Source organism: Opisthorchis viverrini, assembly GCF_000715545.1.
Source record: "Opisthorchis viverrini unplaced genomic scaffold opera_v5_276, whole genome shotgun sequence".
Classification (NCBI taxonomy): Eukaryota; Metazoa; Platyhelminthes; class Trematoda; order Opisthorchiida; family Opisthorchiidae; genus Opisthorchis; species Opisthorchis viverrini.
This window is the reverse complement of record NW_008751931.1, coordinates 505430-523398: the sequence shown is the minus strand read 5'-3', so window position 1 is coordinate 523398 and position 17969 is coordinate 505430. Positions and strand designations below refer to the sequence as shown.

Below are 17969 nucleotides of genomic sequence, written 5' to 3'. Positions count from 1 at the left end.
AGGTGTTTAGAAGTTTGCAGGAATGCTCAGCGATGCGAAAGGTGAACCGCTCTGTACCGGGTGATTAGTATACTTAATTATTTCACTGCGGTCCACTCCTACAAGAGGAAACTCTGCAAGGATTTCGTACGTCTTATTCTTGGTCAAGGAGTACTTTTAGACTGGTGACCAACATCTAATTTGGCTTTACTGAGTCAAGTCGTCAAATGGCCTCCATGGTGGTGCCGTCAACTTCTGCAGCAGCCTGAGTTTACGACATTCCTCACTGACTCATCGTCCGTTTTGCAGACGGCGCCGAATGCGCACGGTTGTTCATGGAATGCTGAAACAACCTTTGCTGGATAATTATCATCATAGAAGGGTAGAAATCTTCGGTTTCTGCGCTGGAAACCAGTTTGACTGTCAGATTGTTTTGGCGAATCTTTTAGTTCGACTGATATAGTTATATACGCTAAATGAAATGGAAATACAAAGTTTCTGAGTCCAATTGTTTCAAAACATGGCAGCTGGAAACTGGTCAGTTTTCATTACCATTGGATGTGTACGGTGCGCCTCGACCGGAAGGGCTGGGCGGTTGGACAGAGGCTGCACAGGTTTAGGTTGTATGGCCCAGTGATTACATTCGTCGTGATTAGGAGGCCTTAAATCTCTCCAGGACCTATGAACCATGATCTGGAGCGCGTTAGTTGTATCCCACAAGTGACAGTGCAACGCCATACACAGGCTGACAATGATGGTATTCATACAAGTGGTTCTTTTATACGTCGTATCATACGACCTTCGTAAGCTGCTCCTATGTTGGTAGGCAAATAAGTACAGAACGACTGAAGTTGTCCTCAGTATGTAAAGGGACCACTGGAGCTGATGGAAACATTAAACCGCGCGCGATAATTCCCTTAATAGTTGATGTGCAAATGGCTCGGCTATAGCCTTTCCTTTGACAAAAGACAGCACCAGGGCATACAGTGTACATTTCAACGATATTTCATATGAAACCGTGGCTTACATCATATAGAAAGAGTGGATGGGAACACAAAAGTGGTGGGAATCACACAATAATGAAGCGCATAATTCAGTTGTTTAAGTATGGTGGTAGTGAATGTCGGTTCGAACCGGCGGATGTCTGAATAAGAAGAACGTGTGGATTGAGAGGCCAAAGGGAGTTGGGTGGGGGCAGTGACTGGAAAAGTGTTCACGTAAATGAATTTCCTTTCGGGTGAAATCGAATATGAAGTAAATAAGAACAAGGTAATCGATGAAGGTTGTCGCGAATGGGCGGTTTATCTAGGAAACCGGCCTGCAGTAATTGTACTGTAGATTGTGATAGCCTCTGTCACGTTGAAAGTACGTGCGAATCTTGATTTGTATATCCTTGTACTCCTTTTCAGCGTTGGGGCCATTCTCACGACATGTTTGATGGATATTTACGAACAGTTAAAGAAGCAGGATTATATGAGGGCCAGTGATAAAGTTGCCCAAATCGGTTGAGCTGCGACGCAAAATGGCAACCTTACAGCAGTTGGGTGGCTTACGTCCCTTAGCAACCCATTGAGTTGTACCAGAGGATCCTAATGCACCATCCACAGAGTCTCTCCTGGAAGATTGGTCAATGAACAGAGCTCTGGCAATCACAGCCACTTAACATTCTAAGGCTGGGGGTGGAATAAGTGCGGCAAAATCTTCCCTAAAAGTTGACTGAAAAACCTCGACTGCCGCAACTGGTTGCACTGGCCTAATTCCTCCTTGCTCGACTGGAATCATGTGAGCAGCCGACTATGCCCGATTTGCCCGTTCACTTCCACAGGGTCTCGCATTATTTAGAATAAAGGACGCCCTTGTTTATAGTTTCTGCATAGACCATTTGTAGCTCTGGTTCATTGAGAGGATTTTTAGCGAGAAATAACTTATCTACCGCGGAGTGTTCAGCTATAGTCCCAATTGCGAGAGATCTCAGTGAACAGTTACGGTACGTCAGTTCATCTGAGGTATCACTTAGCTTGTTTACTTTAGACACAAGGCGCACTGACACTGGTAAATGTCCTTTACAACTTTGTACGGACGACTAGTTGTTTCTCAGGGTACTGGATTCAGCTGCAGTCGACGCCGTTGCAGTGCTTAGCTGCCCCACTCCTTTGCACACCAGTTTAGTTTTAGCTGGAGACTCAACTGGATTCTGGCTGAATCTTTCGTATTATAACTAATGTTCTTTCAAAAGTACACGGAATCTTTTCGCCTCATCCGTAAGACGGAATGCAGGAGCTAGTCAAATATAGTTGGGAGTATAGTACAGGATAAATGCTAGATTGCTGGGTAGAGTATCCTCAACAGCCATTTAACTGGCCACCAACGTTTTTCATTCGAGCCGCTCACCTGGATCCGTGTGTGCCTGTGGGTTTAAATCCTTCCTCAGTTTACGAAGTAATGATGTGCCTTTCTGCCGCGGAGTGCGATTAGGCTGCCGGGCTAGATGGGCTTCCAACAGCGGTGTTGAATCCATATGTTCTGCCTTAAAAATTTTTCGATTTATTTGGGAACAAGAGTGCTTCCCAGACCAGTTAATCACTACACCTGTATTGAAAAGAAGTACACACAAATAAACCATAGAGATATGTATCTTACGTCTGTCATACAACGGTTACTAGCTTCAATAAGACTGTGATGCTTCACACCGGTACGGATGTTTCAACTACAAAAGCTTCGAGCACGATTCTATCTGGATCGGGGGATTTATTGATCATATTGTCACATTGCGTTGAATGCTTGAGCAGCCGCACACATACAGCCAACCAGCAGTTGCGGTTTTGCTCAACTTCAGTGGGGTCTTGGACTCCGTAGACGGGTCATTCCTACCAAAGGGACTGCTTTTGAAATTTGTAGATATACTTCGGTCCCTTATTTCCACACTTCTGGTCACCTAATTTTGCAACGAACTGTCCAAAAGTTCTCGTAGAATTATTGTGATTCGGCAAGCCTGTCATGTCTCCTCTCTTTTACCGTTCAATTTTTTCATCGATGTTAGCACTGAATGCACACTTCAAGGGATCGAGATACTTGGTATCGAGATTATGTACAAAGGAAGAACGGGTAACTTGAAACACGCGGGCGTTGTCTTGTCTGATGATCAACAGTCCACACAGTGTGCCCTAAACAGAATTTCGGAAGTTACCACCTGTTTAGATGTTCGTTTTGCATTCCCAGAGTACAGACTGTTTCAGGATTTCCAATCCTACTGTGCCCCTGAAACGGGAAGAGAAACTGGAGTTCGCCAACCGGTTTGTTTTCTCGGCAGCTGCATAAGCCGTGATCATCCCATGATGGATGAAGTCAATGCACACGTTAGCAGAGCGCAAGCATTTTTTCCAAACTGCATGATTTATAACGTTACAAGTGGGCTTACTTGAAGCCGAAGGGCCGTTTATACAAAACCATCGTTTCATGTTTACGAATCTCAGCTCCTACCATCTAAAGACCCGAAACGTTTTCCAGCATTCGATAACTGGCGTCTTTGTAGAATAGAATAAATCAGGTGTCTGAAGCACGCACGCAACGGAGCGGGCGAATATTTAGTAACGAAGCAGAATCACTGTAGCTCCAAATAAGTTGGTTCGGATATGTATTGCCGAACCACAGTCTACCGAAGGAAATGTTGCTTTCCATTCCAAACCATAGCTAGCGAGATTTTCATAGGGGACAAACCATGACATTGTGATGCTGCTGCGGAATTTTCCAGTCTTCCTAGCTAGGCCCAGGTGATCTACGTTGTGTGGTTGAAAACCAGTAGCAAGCATACCCTCCATTCCGAAGAACTAAGGGGGACTTCTCCCTCCGTCAGTGCAGCCCTAGAGAGATCAGTGTGATCAGAAAAAGGCTCCAGTCAGGTTGAGTTGACACGACTGGTGAAAAAACGATTACCAGGTAAGTATTTATTGTGGGCAACTCTTTTGATCGTGTCAGCTTATATCTCGGTGTGGGCTGTCAACAACTGGTAATAACACTGTTTTTTCGGAATTCTCGAGCGAAACATTTTGGACGAAGTCATTGGATGACCGACGATAGGACGTTGGACCGACACAGCAAGCCCATTAGCTAGTAGACATGTAACATATCGGTCGAGAGAGCACAGCTTTACTCATTCACAGTTACACTCGGTTTCTCGTCAGCGAACCTACTGGAATCCTCGATAGTTATCGAATTGGAATCATCCCCGAATCCGTTATGAAACTTCTCTAATTTCACTCATATAGGAATCCGAACGGTCCTTGGACGCGGTCACCACCACCAAACCGCCCTGGGAAACCAGGCCGTTTGCCGAGACAGATAATAAGCAGAATTCAACACCCACTGTGGCAGCCGAGAACAAAGTTAGGATTGTTCTGAGCGGTCAGTCCAGTGTATCGTCTCCAGTTGTTAAACAACGTCCTATTTGGATGTGTGACAGCACCATCAACTCAGGTCAATCCGCTGGTAGGTTTATCTGTTCATCACTGCGCCTTTGTATGTATTCACTTCTTGATGCATATTTTCTAGCATCACGGCCGAACCATGCCCCCTGCAGCGATTGGGAAGCAAATAGCACAAGTAACCGGCTGCGCTACCCTTGCCCTAATTTAGTTTATCCCCAGCCTACTGTTATCCAAGACTTATCACAAGTAGAGTGGTGTCGGAATCCTCCATATTTTAATCATAATGGCAACAACATGTCTACGGAATACGAATGCCGGAAAGGCATTCGTGTGGCTAAACTGCGGTGAGGATCATCGCATCACTACACGAAAATGTAGTAATGTCAAATGTCCGTGGAAATGGGGGTTGTTGAGGACTTTGCTTACACATGAGTGAATAGCAAGTGATGGCCATTTCTGAATGGGGTTCTTTTCGTTCTAACCAAAAAACGAAGTCCTAGTACGATAGCCTACTTTCTGGATCGTGATATATAGACTCGGAGCTGTTACTCTGACGATTGCACGCAGTTGTGAATTCATAATGTGGGACTCGAGGAATCTCTTTTTTAGAATAAGAACTGAATATACTGTACAAAGGCCAACTCACATTTCAGTTGGCACGATATTCGAGACATCAGAACATATTTTCTAGATTGCTACAAGTGTGCCGTCCACCTTTACTCTTTTCTTTACAATAAGGCTTTCAAATAAGTCACGGTTGTACGGCAGTGAAGCATCGGCCTTGAACACTGATGTCATGCTGTCGATGATGATGATGCCGTATTTGAACGAGAAGGTCAGCTGGGTTTTTCGGTAACACCAATATGATTCGCAGAGTGAAGTTCGCCAATTTCGTACTATTTGTGGTCCAAGTGAAACATTTTAATGAAAACTTCGGCCTATATGATGAGTCTCAAGAAGGGTGAAACCGATTGTGGGCTGTCGAAGGGTTTCTAGTGATCTTATGAATAGTATCGAGAAAAGATGTCTTGTTGGTTAGCCAAGTTACCCCGTCCGAACACCTCATAAGCGGTTGCCAAAATTCGGCCAATCCGTCCGTTCCGACTTACCCGCGAAGGAATAACTGCAACGCACAAATTCATCCTGTATACCTCATTATCATCGACAGCATGTTTAATACTGGCGCTCTGCTGCTGCTTTTCATACACAAGCAGCCGAAGCCATTCTACGGCTACTACCGCACCATTGTGTTCACTATTCTTTCAGCATTGCGCTTCAACAGAATCAATCGAAATGGAATTTTCCATCCCCGAAGATCACTTGGCTTCATTCAAAGTGCAAGATTACGTGATTCCATCCCCAGTTCTACTGAGCACGGCCGCTGTCCGCCCAGAAAACATCAATTTTGAGTGCTGTGAATCAGAGCACTTCACAGCAGTTGGTGCATGCGCCACATGCACCTGAGCTTTTTATAGCTGACATTTCATTCGTGGCCGAATGGATAATGTCGTGTTTCAAAAACCATACCGAGTTTTCAAATTGACCGCCAGTCTCGATAATACGAACACGCCTGGGGAATAAAGATTTGGAAATAGATACTGACGCCTAACACAGATCTCTCCTCTAGCTCTAGTACTAGTAATCGACTTTGTGATAGCTCATTCTCATATTTTTGGGCCAGCATTTTTCTCCCTTTTCAAGCTTAAGCAATGTTCACTAATGTGGCACGGCTTCTGCGAAATGGGTAACCGATAACCTTTCCTTTTTAACTGACCGGATGAACGAGGTCGTAGTCCACCCGGCCAACAGATGGATGGCACACACCGACCTCAAAAGTTGCGTCAACTTCAGCCCATCAGAATCTGAGCCTCCCCGTCAACCAACAGAATCGCTAAGCCCTAAATATATGAGCACACGCACACTCATTGATGCTCCACACCACTTTGTCGTACGACTTACTGATAATGCCACCTCGATCGAAAAGGTGTTTGGAATCGAGTTGCGCAGGCACCAAACGAACCAACATCTGGCGACAGCCTAAGCTGCTGCAACGGAGAAGGCATTGCATTGGTTAATCGACTGATTGCTTTGATCAATTCAGGGTGGCTTTCATAGCATTCTGCACTCCATGGACACATAATATACTATAAATGGACTTAGTTGATGCAAAATTCAAAACGGAACATTGTCCAGATACTAAAAGAGGGGTTGGTCCATCAGCTTGTAAGCCATCTCGATGTGATCGTTTTTCTTTGTGCCATCCACTAATCATGCTGTCGATAGTGAAGATGATCCACCTGATCGCATGAGACGGACGTCTGGCATGCACGTGGTCTGTGCCCGCGGACTTTTGCGCATGCGCAAGGGAACTACGGGGTACCGCTTGTCTGATTGGGGCGCTTATTTTCAAGCGCCCTGGGTCTTTGTTGAATACCTGGGAGTGATTGCAGCAGGTTAGTACCTGAACCAAACTTCTGTACCATACCTCCCCTTAAATGGCTTTACCCAATAAAATTGACATAAGCTGCAGAGCAGTCTACGCTTGCTACTCTGATGATGGCTGTCCGCCTTATCAAGTTTTTCTATTCATGCACTTGCTACAGCAGCGTTTCACATTAACCCTGAACACACCTGCAGTAGACTTTTTCACGTCTTCATTCCGTGCACCTTTTTGAGGTCTTGGTGACTTGGATCGGGGTCCGGGTGTCCACCCACTATCTACACCCATACACACTACAGATAACGCCTTCACCCCGGCGATGGGAGCAGGCGTTACTTTGAGCGACTCGCTGACACAGACCCTCACTCCTGGTCGGGTTCCCACCGGGTTCTCTACACTTGGAGCCACGAGCCTCAAGGAAACATCCTCCGACGCGTCCGGTTCAGCTAACCCAACTTCCTCTGCAACAAGTGGTGACATAATGCAGTTGTTGCTGATTCACGAACGCCGAGGGATATCGTCGCACACTGCCAGCAAAAGTATGCAACCTTCGGGTACGTCATTCCCAATTGGAATGTTTTGAAACACTCACTCACCACACCTATTAGGCGCCGAAGCCCCATGAAACTTTGAACTTTGGTTGGCTTCACAAATCGGGCGGTTGAAATCAGACCTTGTACTTGTTACTTGGTCCATATTGTTCAGCTGTAGCATCCTTTCGGTGTCTAGCTGTCATACCACCCGAAGGAAGCACGAGGGCTGGGACACTGCCAGGTTGCTCAAGCCACGACAGGGGAAGGTGAGAGGCGGAGGTGGAGTTCGAACCACGGACCTCCCGGTCAGTAAATTTGCGCTCTAACCACTTGGACCATCTCGCTCCTACTTGGTCCATAGCTAAAATTCAGCCTGGAGGGTCGCATTAACCTTTTCTAACCAAATTGGCTCGGTGGTTAAGGCACGAACTTACTGACAGGAAGGTCTGTGGTTCGAACCCAAGCTGTACATCTCGACTGATCGTATCTAGTTTTCAACTACCTGGCGGTATCTCAGCCCTCCTGCTTCCTTCGGATGGTATGGCAACTAGGCACCGGAAGGGTGCTACAGCTGAAAGATTTTTTCTGTTTCGACCGTTTGTATACAGAAGCGTTTTTCATAAAGACCAACCTTGATGAGCGCATTTGTTTTTAGCTGTTATTTCTTACAGACCTGGTATTTGCCTCACCTCATTTCCTCTGTTCGCACGGTAGTTCTTCAGCACTACTGACCTACGCACTTCTCATACCATGGCGATCTCTCACTGTAAAGATATCCAAAGACTGTGCCACTTCGTTCAAATTCAATATCTGAGATGTCGCACAAACCATTGCTCAGTGCCAAATGTTCCAGGAGAGTGTTTGGCACCCGGTTAACTACCCATCGTTGCATTGCGGTTGAACCCGATTTGTAGGTCTGAATAAAGGCCATCGTGTACAATGTAAGATGGCGCTATCCAGATAAGAACGCCTGCGAGGGGCAACACATGGTGCACCGAAATCCGCCATTCGATTCTTATTTAGTCGTCACAAGGGTTTGTCAGGATGAGGACGGAAGTAGCAGCCTATCGCGTATAAAACCGTTTGCGCTTAACCAGAGATTCTAAAAGAAGCTTATGCGCGGAACGACGGTTTCACAGAATTTCGACCAGTAGAATGACTGGAGGCGGATACACATGTAAATTTTCGCACTTTGTGGACAGGTGGTCTCAAGAGGCAAACTATGGGTGGCTGGATAGGGCAAATGAATGTAATACATACCCGCCCAGACACTATTAACCACAACCGGTTACTATAGGGAATAAGCAAAAAGTGCCCTTACTAAGGAGGTCTTAGTGACTTTCAGTATAGTTTTCATTGCACTACCGCTTAACGTAATAAGGAATTACGACAAATATTAGTTGTTCCCCAATGCACAACACTCTTGGGGAACAATCAAGCTGTTCCCGAGTGGGAAGTTTGACTTTCATGCATACAATTCAACGCGTTTAGTTTATTCTTGAGGTCAACTACAGCGTGGCAATTCACTCAAGTTTGATGTGCAGAGTACAGGGTAAGTTTTGATCCATCTTCCGACTTTCATTCACTGATGGTTGCAGTGGCTTTACGGTCATAGGTATAATAGATGGACACCGTCAATGATGATGACTGAGGTCGGCTGTCGCGTGCAACCAGATGTGTTAAAAGTGAGCGTAATCTAGACACAACGTCCTCGATAGCATTCAGCAGTATCCATGCCAAGTGCTGGCAGGGTAACTCATGTACATCACTACACTGGTAACGCCCTTCAAGATAACTGAAGGCTACTGAGGAGATTAAGCATGCCCATTAAACTGACCTGTTTTTCTCCTGGACACGTCCCCACATCGATTGGGTGAGTAACATAAGAAAGATTTACTACACTATTGCCTTTCAGTATATTTTTTGTTACTTCGAGTTCGGCTTTTTGTCTATTTGATGACTATTTTCGAGCGCCGTGGACTGCACTCGAGCTACGGAACCAGTTTTCAGACCTCTCCATTTTATCTCTAGCACGGATCCCGTCAACCAAACCACCATCGTCCACAGCGGATTCTCCCGAAGGTAAGTTATCGGTTGCCTGGAAACATCACAAAAGAGAGATCCAGGTGGGTCTCTCGCAAAACCGAGTTTGTTTGCAAATGAGTATATTTCGCTAAGTTACCCATGTTTATGGCTATTCGGTTCTTGTCTACTAATTTACTGCTCGTATCTAATGAGTACCATTATATCTCCACTTTTTTAGAGAGTCCAACACAGGACAAGTTCACCGTAACGGTTGGAGGACAAAAATTACCATATGCGAGTATTACATCCGCACATATCCGAACGATGTCCAGCACAGAGAAAGCTGAGTATATACGAGTAGGAAAACTAGTCTACCAAAATGTCATGGATTAACTTACCGTTCGTGTACAGTGATTTTAATAAAACGCAGTATGTATGCAACTGAAAATTTTTTTGGCGAAGAATAAGCAAGGGACATGATAATTTGGGAGTAGTTACACGGATCTCCATAAGAAAATGTGTACAGCAGACACCTGTTATTGAAAGTAGCGGAAGCGGGCACATCAAATGATTGAATCCGGGTCGTGATGTTCATGTCCACGAGTACCAGAGGTGTGTCGCCTGGAATGGCGAGAGCGGTAGCGGGTTTCGGGTAAGTGGGTTCTGTTTCGAGAGGGTATAACTTGTCTGTATGTTTGCGATATGTCCCCGGGATGCTTGCTGGGAATTTCATCGGAGTCATCATCACTAATCATCCTTTCATCCAGCAGGTCTGAGACATGTGATGACCTGTTCCGTGAGGACGAGAGACCCTGCCGACTTACCGCTTGGCGAGTATGTCTCGGGGGATGAGCGTGATGTGGTGTGCGTCCGGGGTCGATATCATCGTCATCCTCGAACATGTCATCATCTACATTCCTTTGATCATGGTCATCCATACCCTGCATCAGGTCATCATCATCTTCATCGTCGCGCAGGAGAACATCAGCTGCAGCTGCTGAGGCAGTAGCTGCACCGACTGTTCTGGAACCTCCAACTCTTGTGTAATCTGATTGCACGGTTGGTACAGGAGCGTGAATAAGAGGCTGTTCAGATTCTTCGCTGTCGTCATCTTGGATGCTACTAGCAGTCCTGATGTGAGCCTGGAAAGGGGCACGAGTTCAATACAACATAATTACACTGAGACCACATGAGACCTGTGAAAACCCGTTCACTGTATTTCTGGATGATGAAAATATAAGTGACACTAACCTTGCTGGCTGAATCCATTACACGTTCGAGGATTCGACCGAATTCTTCGAGGACAATGCGTTCCTGGGCTGCTGGAGCCAAATCACGTCTTTCGGCCTCCTCCGCCTGCGCGAGCAGGCAACCGGCAGTGGCTTCAATGACTTCCCATGTAAAGAAAGCGTGGGGCAGTCTACAAAGAAAAGGCGGAACATGGATCCAAAGATTAGCCTATTAGTCCTATTAATGGGACTTTACTACCCTTATACTTTTCAGTCACCTCAGGATGCTCTATAATACGATGCGGGGGTGAGATGTCTGTGATTGGGGCGCAAATTCACCGGATCTGAAACCTGGCCGCTGCGAACCGAGGAAGTCAAAAGACTTTCAGTGTTTGACCATCTATGCCTTCGAATCATTGCCCGGGTCTGGTGGGAACACCGGATTAGCAATGCTGAAGTACGTCTTGTGGTATTGCCTCTCCGGACGGCCGCGTGCTTCATATCACCGGATAAAAACAACTTTTGGGTGATGCCTCTACCAAAAGATCCTCGAACACTACCTCGCCATGTTCCCATTGGGCCATGTCCTCCATGATTCCCTAGAGTGGTTGCCGTGGATACCATCGTTTTATTGAGGCGCGTGACCGGACGGATTTTCGTATTGTACTTCGCTACATATACCGTCCTTCAGCTAAGTTTAACGCAGAAATGATCGGTGGCAACAAAGCCTCTTAGCTTTCAGTCATTTTATAACGTTACCCAAAGGCTTCATAATTTTGCACCCACTTTACGCAGTAAATCCAGACCACTTCGCTGCACCGGGTATCCGTTTCGTTCAAATGTTTCTAAGCGATTCAGAGTGCCCTTCAAATTTCTGCGGTTCTGGTGAGGGACTCAAACTGGTCATGTCTGGATGAAAGAATTCGCCCAGAGATTTCCCTTGTCTGTGCCAATCATCTCCAGCAGCTCTTCGACTGCAGTGTACTCACTATCGTTTTTATGAAAAGCGTGATAACTGTGCTCACCCTTGAGATTTGATACCCTATGAGGACTTCATGATGGCAAAATTGAAGTGCGTAGAACTATTGCTGTCTATTAGGCTAGCTTAGTAATCTGTTACACAATCTTACTTTTCATGTCGTTTTATGAACCCCATTATCTTAGAAATCGACATGGCGTGATCTGGGAACGAAACCCGAAAAGATTTGCTGGCCGAACCGGTTCGAGGCCGGTATCTGCAACACCAAAGGAAGATACTGGTAAGGAGACATGAAGAAAAATGGCGCTCATGTGTCAGCTTAGTTGTCCTTTTTTCCACACCATCACACACGGATTATCCATTTATTTACCTGCTCTTCAATTCGGGCTTCCGGTGGGGCTACACATTTATTCGTCGCCGATTACCGTGCTGATCTATTGCAGAACTCAACTGAATGACATCGCTCAGTGTGATGTATGGTTATTTTACCAGGGTTGCATGACAGATAAATAACGTTGGAAATCACGTACACTTGGCGTGGTAGTAAATTAGACTAAACGTGTGCACGAAGTTCCACACATGAAGCGGCTGGCTACAAAAGGAAGTCGAAGACGAACAGCAAGAAACTTACGTTTCTGGAGGGGGCTTGGAAAGGTGCTTCTTGAAAGAGGACGGTTGTCGTGACCTTAATGAACCCATGGCGGCAAGTCGCATCAACGACCGTCTTTCTACACTGTCTTCAGTGTTTCGGCATCCCTGACAGCGGCAAAGATCCGAGCAGCTAATCTTGGCTTCGTAACATTCGCAATAGTTCTTTAAACAACCGGAGCGTTTGCAGTTGCACCCCTTTGTGTGTTTTCTCTCTCCTTCACCTCGACCTATCTTCGGATGAAACGCGGTTGGATTTCTCTCTAAAGTCATCTTGATCGCGCGACCACGTTCTTCCTCATAGGCCAAATTGTTCATACAGTTGTGACAGTTGCAGTTTTGGCAAAGTTGACCCTGTGCGAAACATTCACAGTATAATTTGAGGCAATGAGACTTCGTGCAGTTGCATGGCTTTCGTGAGTTTGTTAAGTTGGTCAACGGACCACTTGAACCACCAAGCTGGTTGACTCCCCCAGGAGTGAGGCCTGGTGGACCGGTCATTGGTTGCACGATGTTGGGGTTGAGTGTAAGAATAGGGGCGCCAAATGGAGTAAACTGCTGACCAAGTGAAGCAGTCACATAGGGACTACCATGACTGATTACTGAAACGGAGAGTGATGCAAAAGGCAAAACAAATGCGCAGAACAGTGGTGTAGAGCTTCAGGAAGGCGATTAACTTAGTATATGGCAGCACGAACACCAGAACAAGTATGCATTAAGTTCGTAGCATTATTAAAGCTTTGCGAAGCCCACAGATATAATTGTAAGAATACAGACAAATGAATTCGCATCACTGTCTTCTCCGGTCCGATATTTCTGGCTTATCCACACCAAAGCGGGAAAGCACTCGACTCGGGATTTACCCTTAGTGGAGTTCACCAACAGTGTACATCTGAACGCCCCCCCCCCCCAAAGTTCGGCATGCGGAGCGAGCGTGTAACATCAGTTTACACGGGATACACCTGAAAAGTATAATGTACTCCGGTTTAGCGATGCTATCCGTTTGTCGAACGCTCCCGCAGAGTGAAGCTCAGGTCCAATGCTCCCTCGCTTTGGTACAGATGAACAAGAATAGCTGCACCGGGACATGAGGACTGTTCAGAGGAAAATGAACATAAATTCCACAAATCCTGTAACCAACTATAAATAATAGTACATCAAAATGACGACAACAATAGTAACCTCAGCTACTAAATATGCTAGACAACACTGCTGTGATTTACGGCTGAAGTAACCAGTGCCTGACAAAACCCCTCAGTCAAACACCGATTATTTAATTACGAAGATGGCTTAGTGGTTAGAGTGCGAATTTACTGTTCGAACCTGACCTCTGCATCTCGACTTCTCCTGTCTATGCTTGAGTAACCTGGCAGTATCACATCCCTCATGATTCCTTCAGGTGGCATGCCAGTTAGCTACCGAAAGAGTGCCACAACTGAATGTTTTTTTTCACCAAGACTTAGCGAACACCTTAAAGTTCAATTTGTCTGCGAGGCCAATGCAGTTGAAGACGTATACCGCATAGTGGTTCGGGTCACTGTTATGAGATGCAGAGGACGGTGGGTTATTGGTTAGACACGAGAGCCCAATGGTTGTGTGGCATTACCGTATTAGTGGCTGCCTCCAATCACCGACGTGGTGGGTTTCTGGTACCCCCACACCGCAGACAACATACACCAGTGCAGCCGAAACCTGTTATGTTTCTTGTGCTTTGCCTCCAGGACATGCGCTGCCCACCTTATTGACATTTCGGACGGGAAGTCTCAACAAAGAGGACACGAGACAATCCGCTAACTGGCATACGGAGCACACGGTGGAGCCAGCGCAGTTGGCACAGCCGAATGGATTATCAGAGATGATCGAAACAGGCGGAACTAAAAGCGGAGTTCTGCATATTTGAGAAAAAGTTCCGAGAATACCTACTGCACATTTGTACCGGTCATCTGTCATGAATGGATGATTTCCCTCGGTGCTCCATACACGTATCTGGGGACAATATAGTATATAGCTACATAAAATACCACTGACGCTTCCATAGCTAGTTTTTCTGCTCCCAAACCATGGGCGGGAATGCGATGGTGTTAGCTTCTAAAGCTTCGCCCACTGAGGATGATGGGATGCCATGGGCGGGCGATGGTGTTAGCTTCTAAAGCTTCGCCCACTGAGGATGATGGGATGAGAGCAACATATGGTGCGAAATCTGTTGGAGAGAGACGATATATATATATATATATATATATATATATATATATACTTCTTAGTCACCCTGGATACCGTATGGCCTTCTTGCGCTCTTGGTAAGGCTTTACATTGAGGGCCCATTGCTAAACGTAGCGTTGGGAAAATTGTGAATTTTCTGAAACGTTTGTATTCCCATCTTTGGGTTTGTGAAACGACATACCTTTCGTCTGTATTGTTTTAATCCATGTGCTATATATATGCTGTGGATATCTTGCACCGAATGTTATTAATAATGGTGAAGTAACCAAAATTGGTTCTTCCTGACAAACTTCAGATACTGTAACCTGTAAATCGGTTACTCCTCTCTAGTGGTAATGAGAAAAACCTTCCTGTGAACGTTCGAACTACTCTACTTCTACTAGCAGAATTTGAGTGAAATATCGCTAGAAACCACTCCAGGTCGCCAAAAATATCTCTTTCAAAGATGAAAAAGCGTTACGTGAACGACTGTATGAACGCCTATCTTTTCATATGTACGTTTAGTGCCTACCATCAAAGTCCTCATTAGAGAATACAAAAATCCGGTATTCTACGAGAGCTACACAGCGCTGCTAATCCGAGTAAGCAGATGTCACTCCAACTCTTACTGTACACTCAAAGACTGCAATACGAGTAACATCAGTGCTCGTCGGGATAGATCAAGAAAAAGCGCAAGGTTAAGGGTTCCAGAGAGACTGGTGGGATATGCCTCGAATGTTCCCTCTCTTCCTTGTTGTTTTAGCTAGTTTAGACAGCTCAGTGGTTAAGGAACCAGCTTATGAACCGGAAGGTCCGGGGTCCAAACTCAAACAAGCATCTTGACTGCTTTTGTCTGGGCTTGGGCAACGTGGCAGTATCCCACCCCCTCCCGCCTTCCATTGGCATGACAGCGAAAGGGTGCTACAGCTGAGCGAAGCAACAAGCTGCGAAGCTACGACACTGGTTGGATATATCGTTTACTGAAGAGCGGACTGAAATACTCGATCTATCTTATTTCTCCTCGAACTGTGCAGTCACCAAACGAATTTAGATGTACTGTTCGGTAAGCCGGGGACCGGGAGCACAATAAATTATGCCAAAAGGCCTTTATAGGGTTTGCAAGTTTGACTAATAGTGCTGAACTCTTGGTGAATTGCAGTGAAAAAGCCGAGTGGAAATGAATCGATTCACACTTGCGTAGCTTAGCAAGCACTCCTCATTCTTACAGCCTTGTCGCAGACCGAACTTCCAGATGGCGGTGGTCGTTTGAAGCGAGATGGCCCACTGATTAGAGCGTAAATTTACCGACCGGTAGGTCTTTGGGTGGAACTCGACCTCTGCCTCTCACATTCCCCTGTCTGGACTTGAATGACCTGGCAGTATCCCAGCCCTCATGCTTCCTTCTGATGGCGTAGCAGTTAGGCACCGAAAGGGTGCTACAGGTGAATGGTTACTTTTCTCTTAAAGCATCAACATGCGCGTCCTAATTACCAATGATTTGCGACATATCACGAACAGACGCATGACTGTCTGTTGCAGGCGAACGAATAATTCATTTCAACGGCGAGTGTGAGCGGTGACGACGGCAAAATTAAGCTGCGATTCTGGAGAATTTAAGTTTGAGACTGGAGTGCGGGTGGCACAGTGACTAAAGGCAAACGTAATATGGCGAAATTCTCATAGTCTTAGCCACTGTGGTACAGCATGTGGGAACGATTACTCTGTGCGCACCAAGCATCCTGACCTAAAGCTGTCACCTTGACGTGGTGGTCGGACTTCTGTGCTGCAGTGACCCTGCGGGCTACACTGGAACTCAGTTCCCTAAGGTCCAACCAAGCCAGGAAGGCCAGGAGCAGATCGACGAAGAACAGCGAGTAATCGTATCACAAGGCAGTTTGGAGTTAAAGTCGTACTGTTCCCTGCGATAGAATTGTGAAGACAGTAAGGCCACCAGCATGTCTATATTTATTGAAGCAGCGATGCTGCTTTCCGCCAAGGACGGATTACAAAACACCGACCCTAAAAGCCGCACATTCCGATCGCTGAACGGTTGGCCGTGACCGCCGGAGCATTATTTAGTACGGTCGAAGCACTTTTAAAACCAAAGAGTCCGATCCTGCTCAAAAGGCACCTGATGGGCTGCAGCTGCGCCCTCGGGCCAGGCCAGCCGCCTTCAGCCAAGCGCGTCAGACTAGTGAGCCATTAGCTCCGGTAACGGTGCCCAAGAAAGCCCTAACCACCGGTCTCGCGGTTCAGACTTTTGAGTCAGAGAATAGAGGTCGGATCCCCGAACAAAACCTTATGGCTCAGTGCGCGAATAAGATGGAGCCCGAATTCTCCTGTCTAGGCTTAGTCAACCTGGCAGTATCTCATCCCTCGTGCTTCTTTGTGATGGCATGGTAGTTAGGCACCGAAAGGGTGCTACAGCTAATCGATTTTTAGCCCTTATGGCTCTGCGCAAGAAGTGGACAGTGTATGAGGCATAAAAACACTAACCAGTTAACTGTGTCGGGTCGAAAAATGCCGCTTCCCGGGAAGGGACACCGGGACTCAACTCAGTGATGGTTAATGACACTGGCAGAAATGGCCCAATCGCGCGGTCAGTGGCGCTCGTGCATCAAAGCTATCACCACCAATCCGTAGCTACCCAATTACTGAATTACCCGAACAGGTCATCGCTTCCAAGACTTGGCCGTAGCTTCCGTTGATCGAAAGTGGAACCAATGTGCCTATGGTATACGGTTTAACGTTCAATTGTAGCACCCTATCGGTGTCCAGCTTTATACCACCGGAAGGAAGTATGAGGGCTGAAATGCTGCCAGGCTGCCCAAGCCTGGTCAGGAACAGTCGACGTACACATGTGTTCGAACAACGAACCCTCCGGGACAAGAGATGTCCAATCGGTAGTCGATAAGGTTTCGCACCGGAAAGATCTGGTATTAAACGTCCAAGAGAGTCCAATTACTGCAGCTGGTGATACCTCATTGTGAGTCTCCCAGGTCGTTTTGACCACTGCTGCCACAGCGTGTGCAGCTTAAGAGAAACGCCGTGGCCCAACTAGAACGATTAATAGAGTGATAGTGAATCTCTTCTAATGTGAACATCCTAGTGCCGCGCGGTATTAATCAAGGCGACACTCAGGTTGGTCCATGGGTAGAAGTCTGACGAACAGTCTCCTGGTCCTGGGGGTTGGAACGTGTTCCGTAAAAACGCTAATATACTAGCATTTCCCGACAAAAACCACTGCCTTACGGCTAGGCTTTTGAGCCAGGGGCTTTGGTTGAGGACTCTAATCGTCCTCCTGTCTAGGTGTGGGCGCCCTAGAAGTATCCCAGCTCTCGTACAACCATGACATTCAGGACTAACAATACTTATACCACATCGGCCGTCGCGTGGTGTCATGAGCCGGGTCACCTTACTTGCTGCATACAGCAGGGTGGGTAAGCGAAAGCATGCTACTGCTGACGCCTCCCTTCATACATCTTCACGTTCTCGGTCTTCCAACCTCACTCG

The 17969-nt window shown here is 46.5% G+C and overlaps 2 protein-coding genes across 2 annotated transcripts in view; one reads left to right on the top strand and one right to left on the bottom strand.

Moving 5' to 3' along the window:
* T265_14828 (hypothetical protein) overlaps positions 1 to 7426 on the top strand; it is a gene marked incomplete at both ends in the record, with an annotated part of 21061 nt that extends 13635 nt beyond the window's left edge. Inside the window, 2 exons of the mRNA XM_009175460.1 lie at positions 4245 to 4464; positions 7143 to 7426. Coding sequence (XP_009173724.1) covers positions 4245 to 4464; positions 7143 to 7426 — 504 coding nt within the window. The remainder of the gene's footprint in view (positions 1 to 4244; positions 4465 to 7142) is intronic.
* Positions 7427 to 8305: 879 nt separating this feature from the next.
* The window catches only part of T265_09404 (hypothetical protein), a gene marked incomplete at both ends in the record, with an annotated part of 38235 nt that continues 28571 nt past the window's right edge, over positions 8306 to 17969 (bottom strand). Inside the window, 3 exons of the mRNA XM_009175451.1 lie at positions 8306 to 10543; positions 10653 to 10821; positions 12241 to 12859. Coding sequence (XP_009173715.1) covers positions 9965 to 10543; positions 10653 to 10821; positions 12241 to 12859 — 1367 coding nt within the window. The remainder of the gene's footprint in view (positions 10544 to 10652; positions 10822 to 12240; positions 12860 to 17969) is intronic.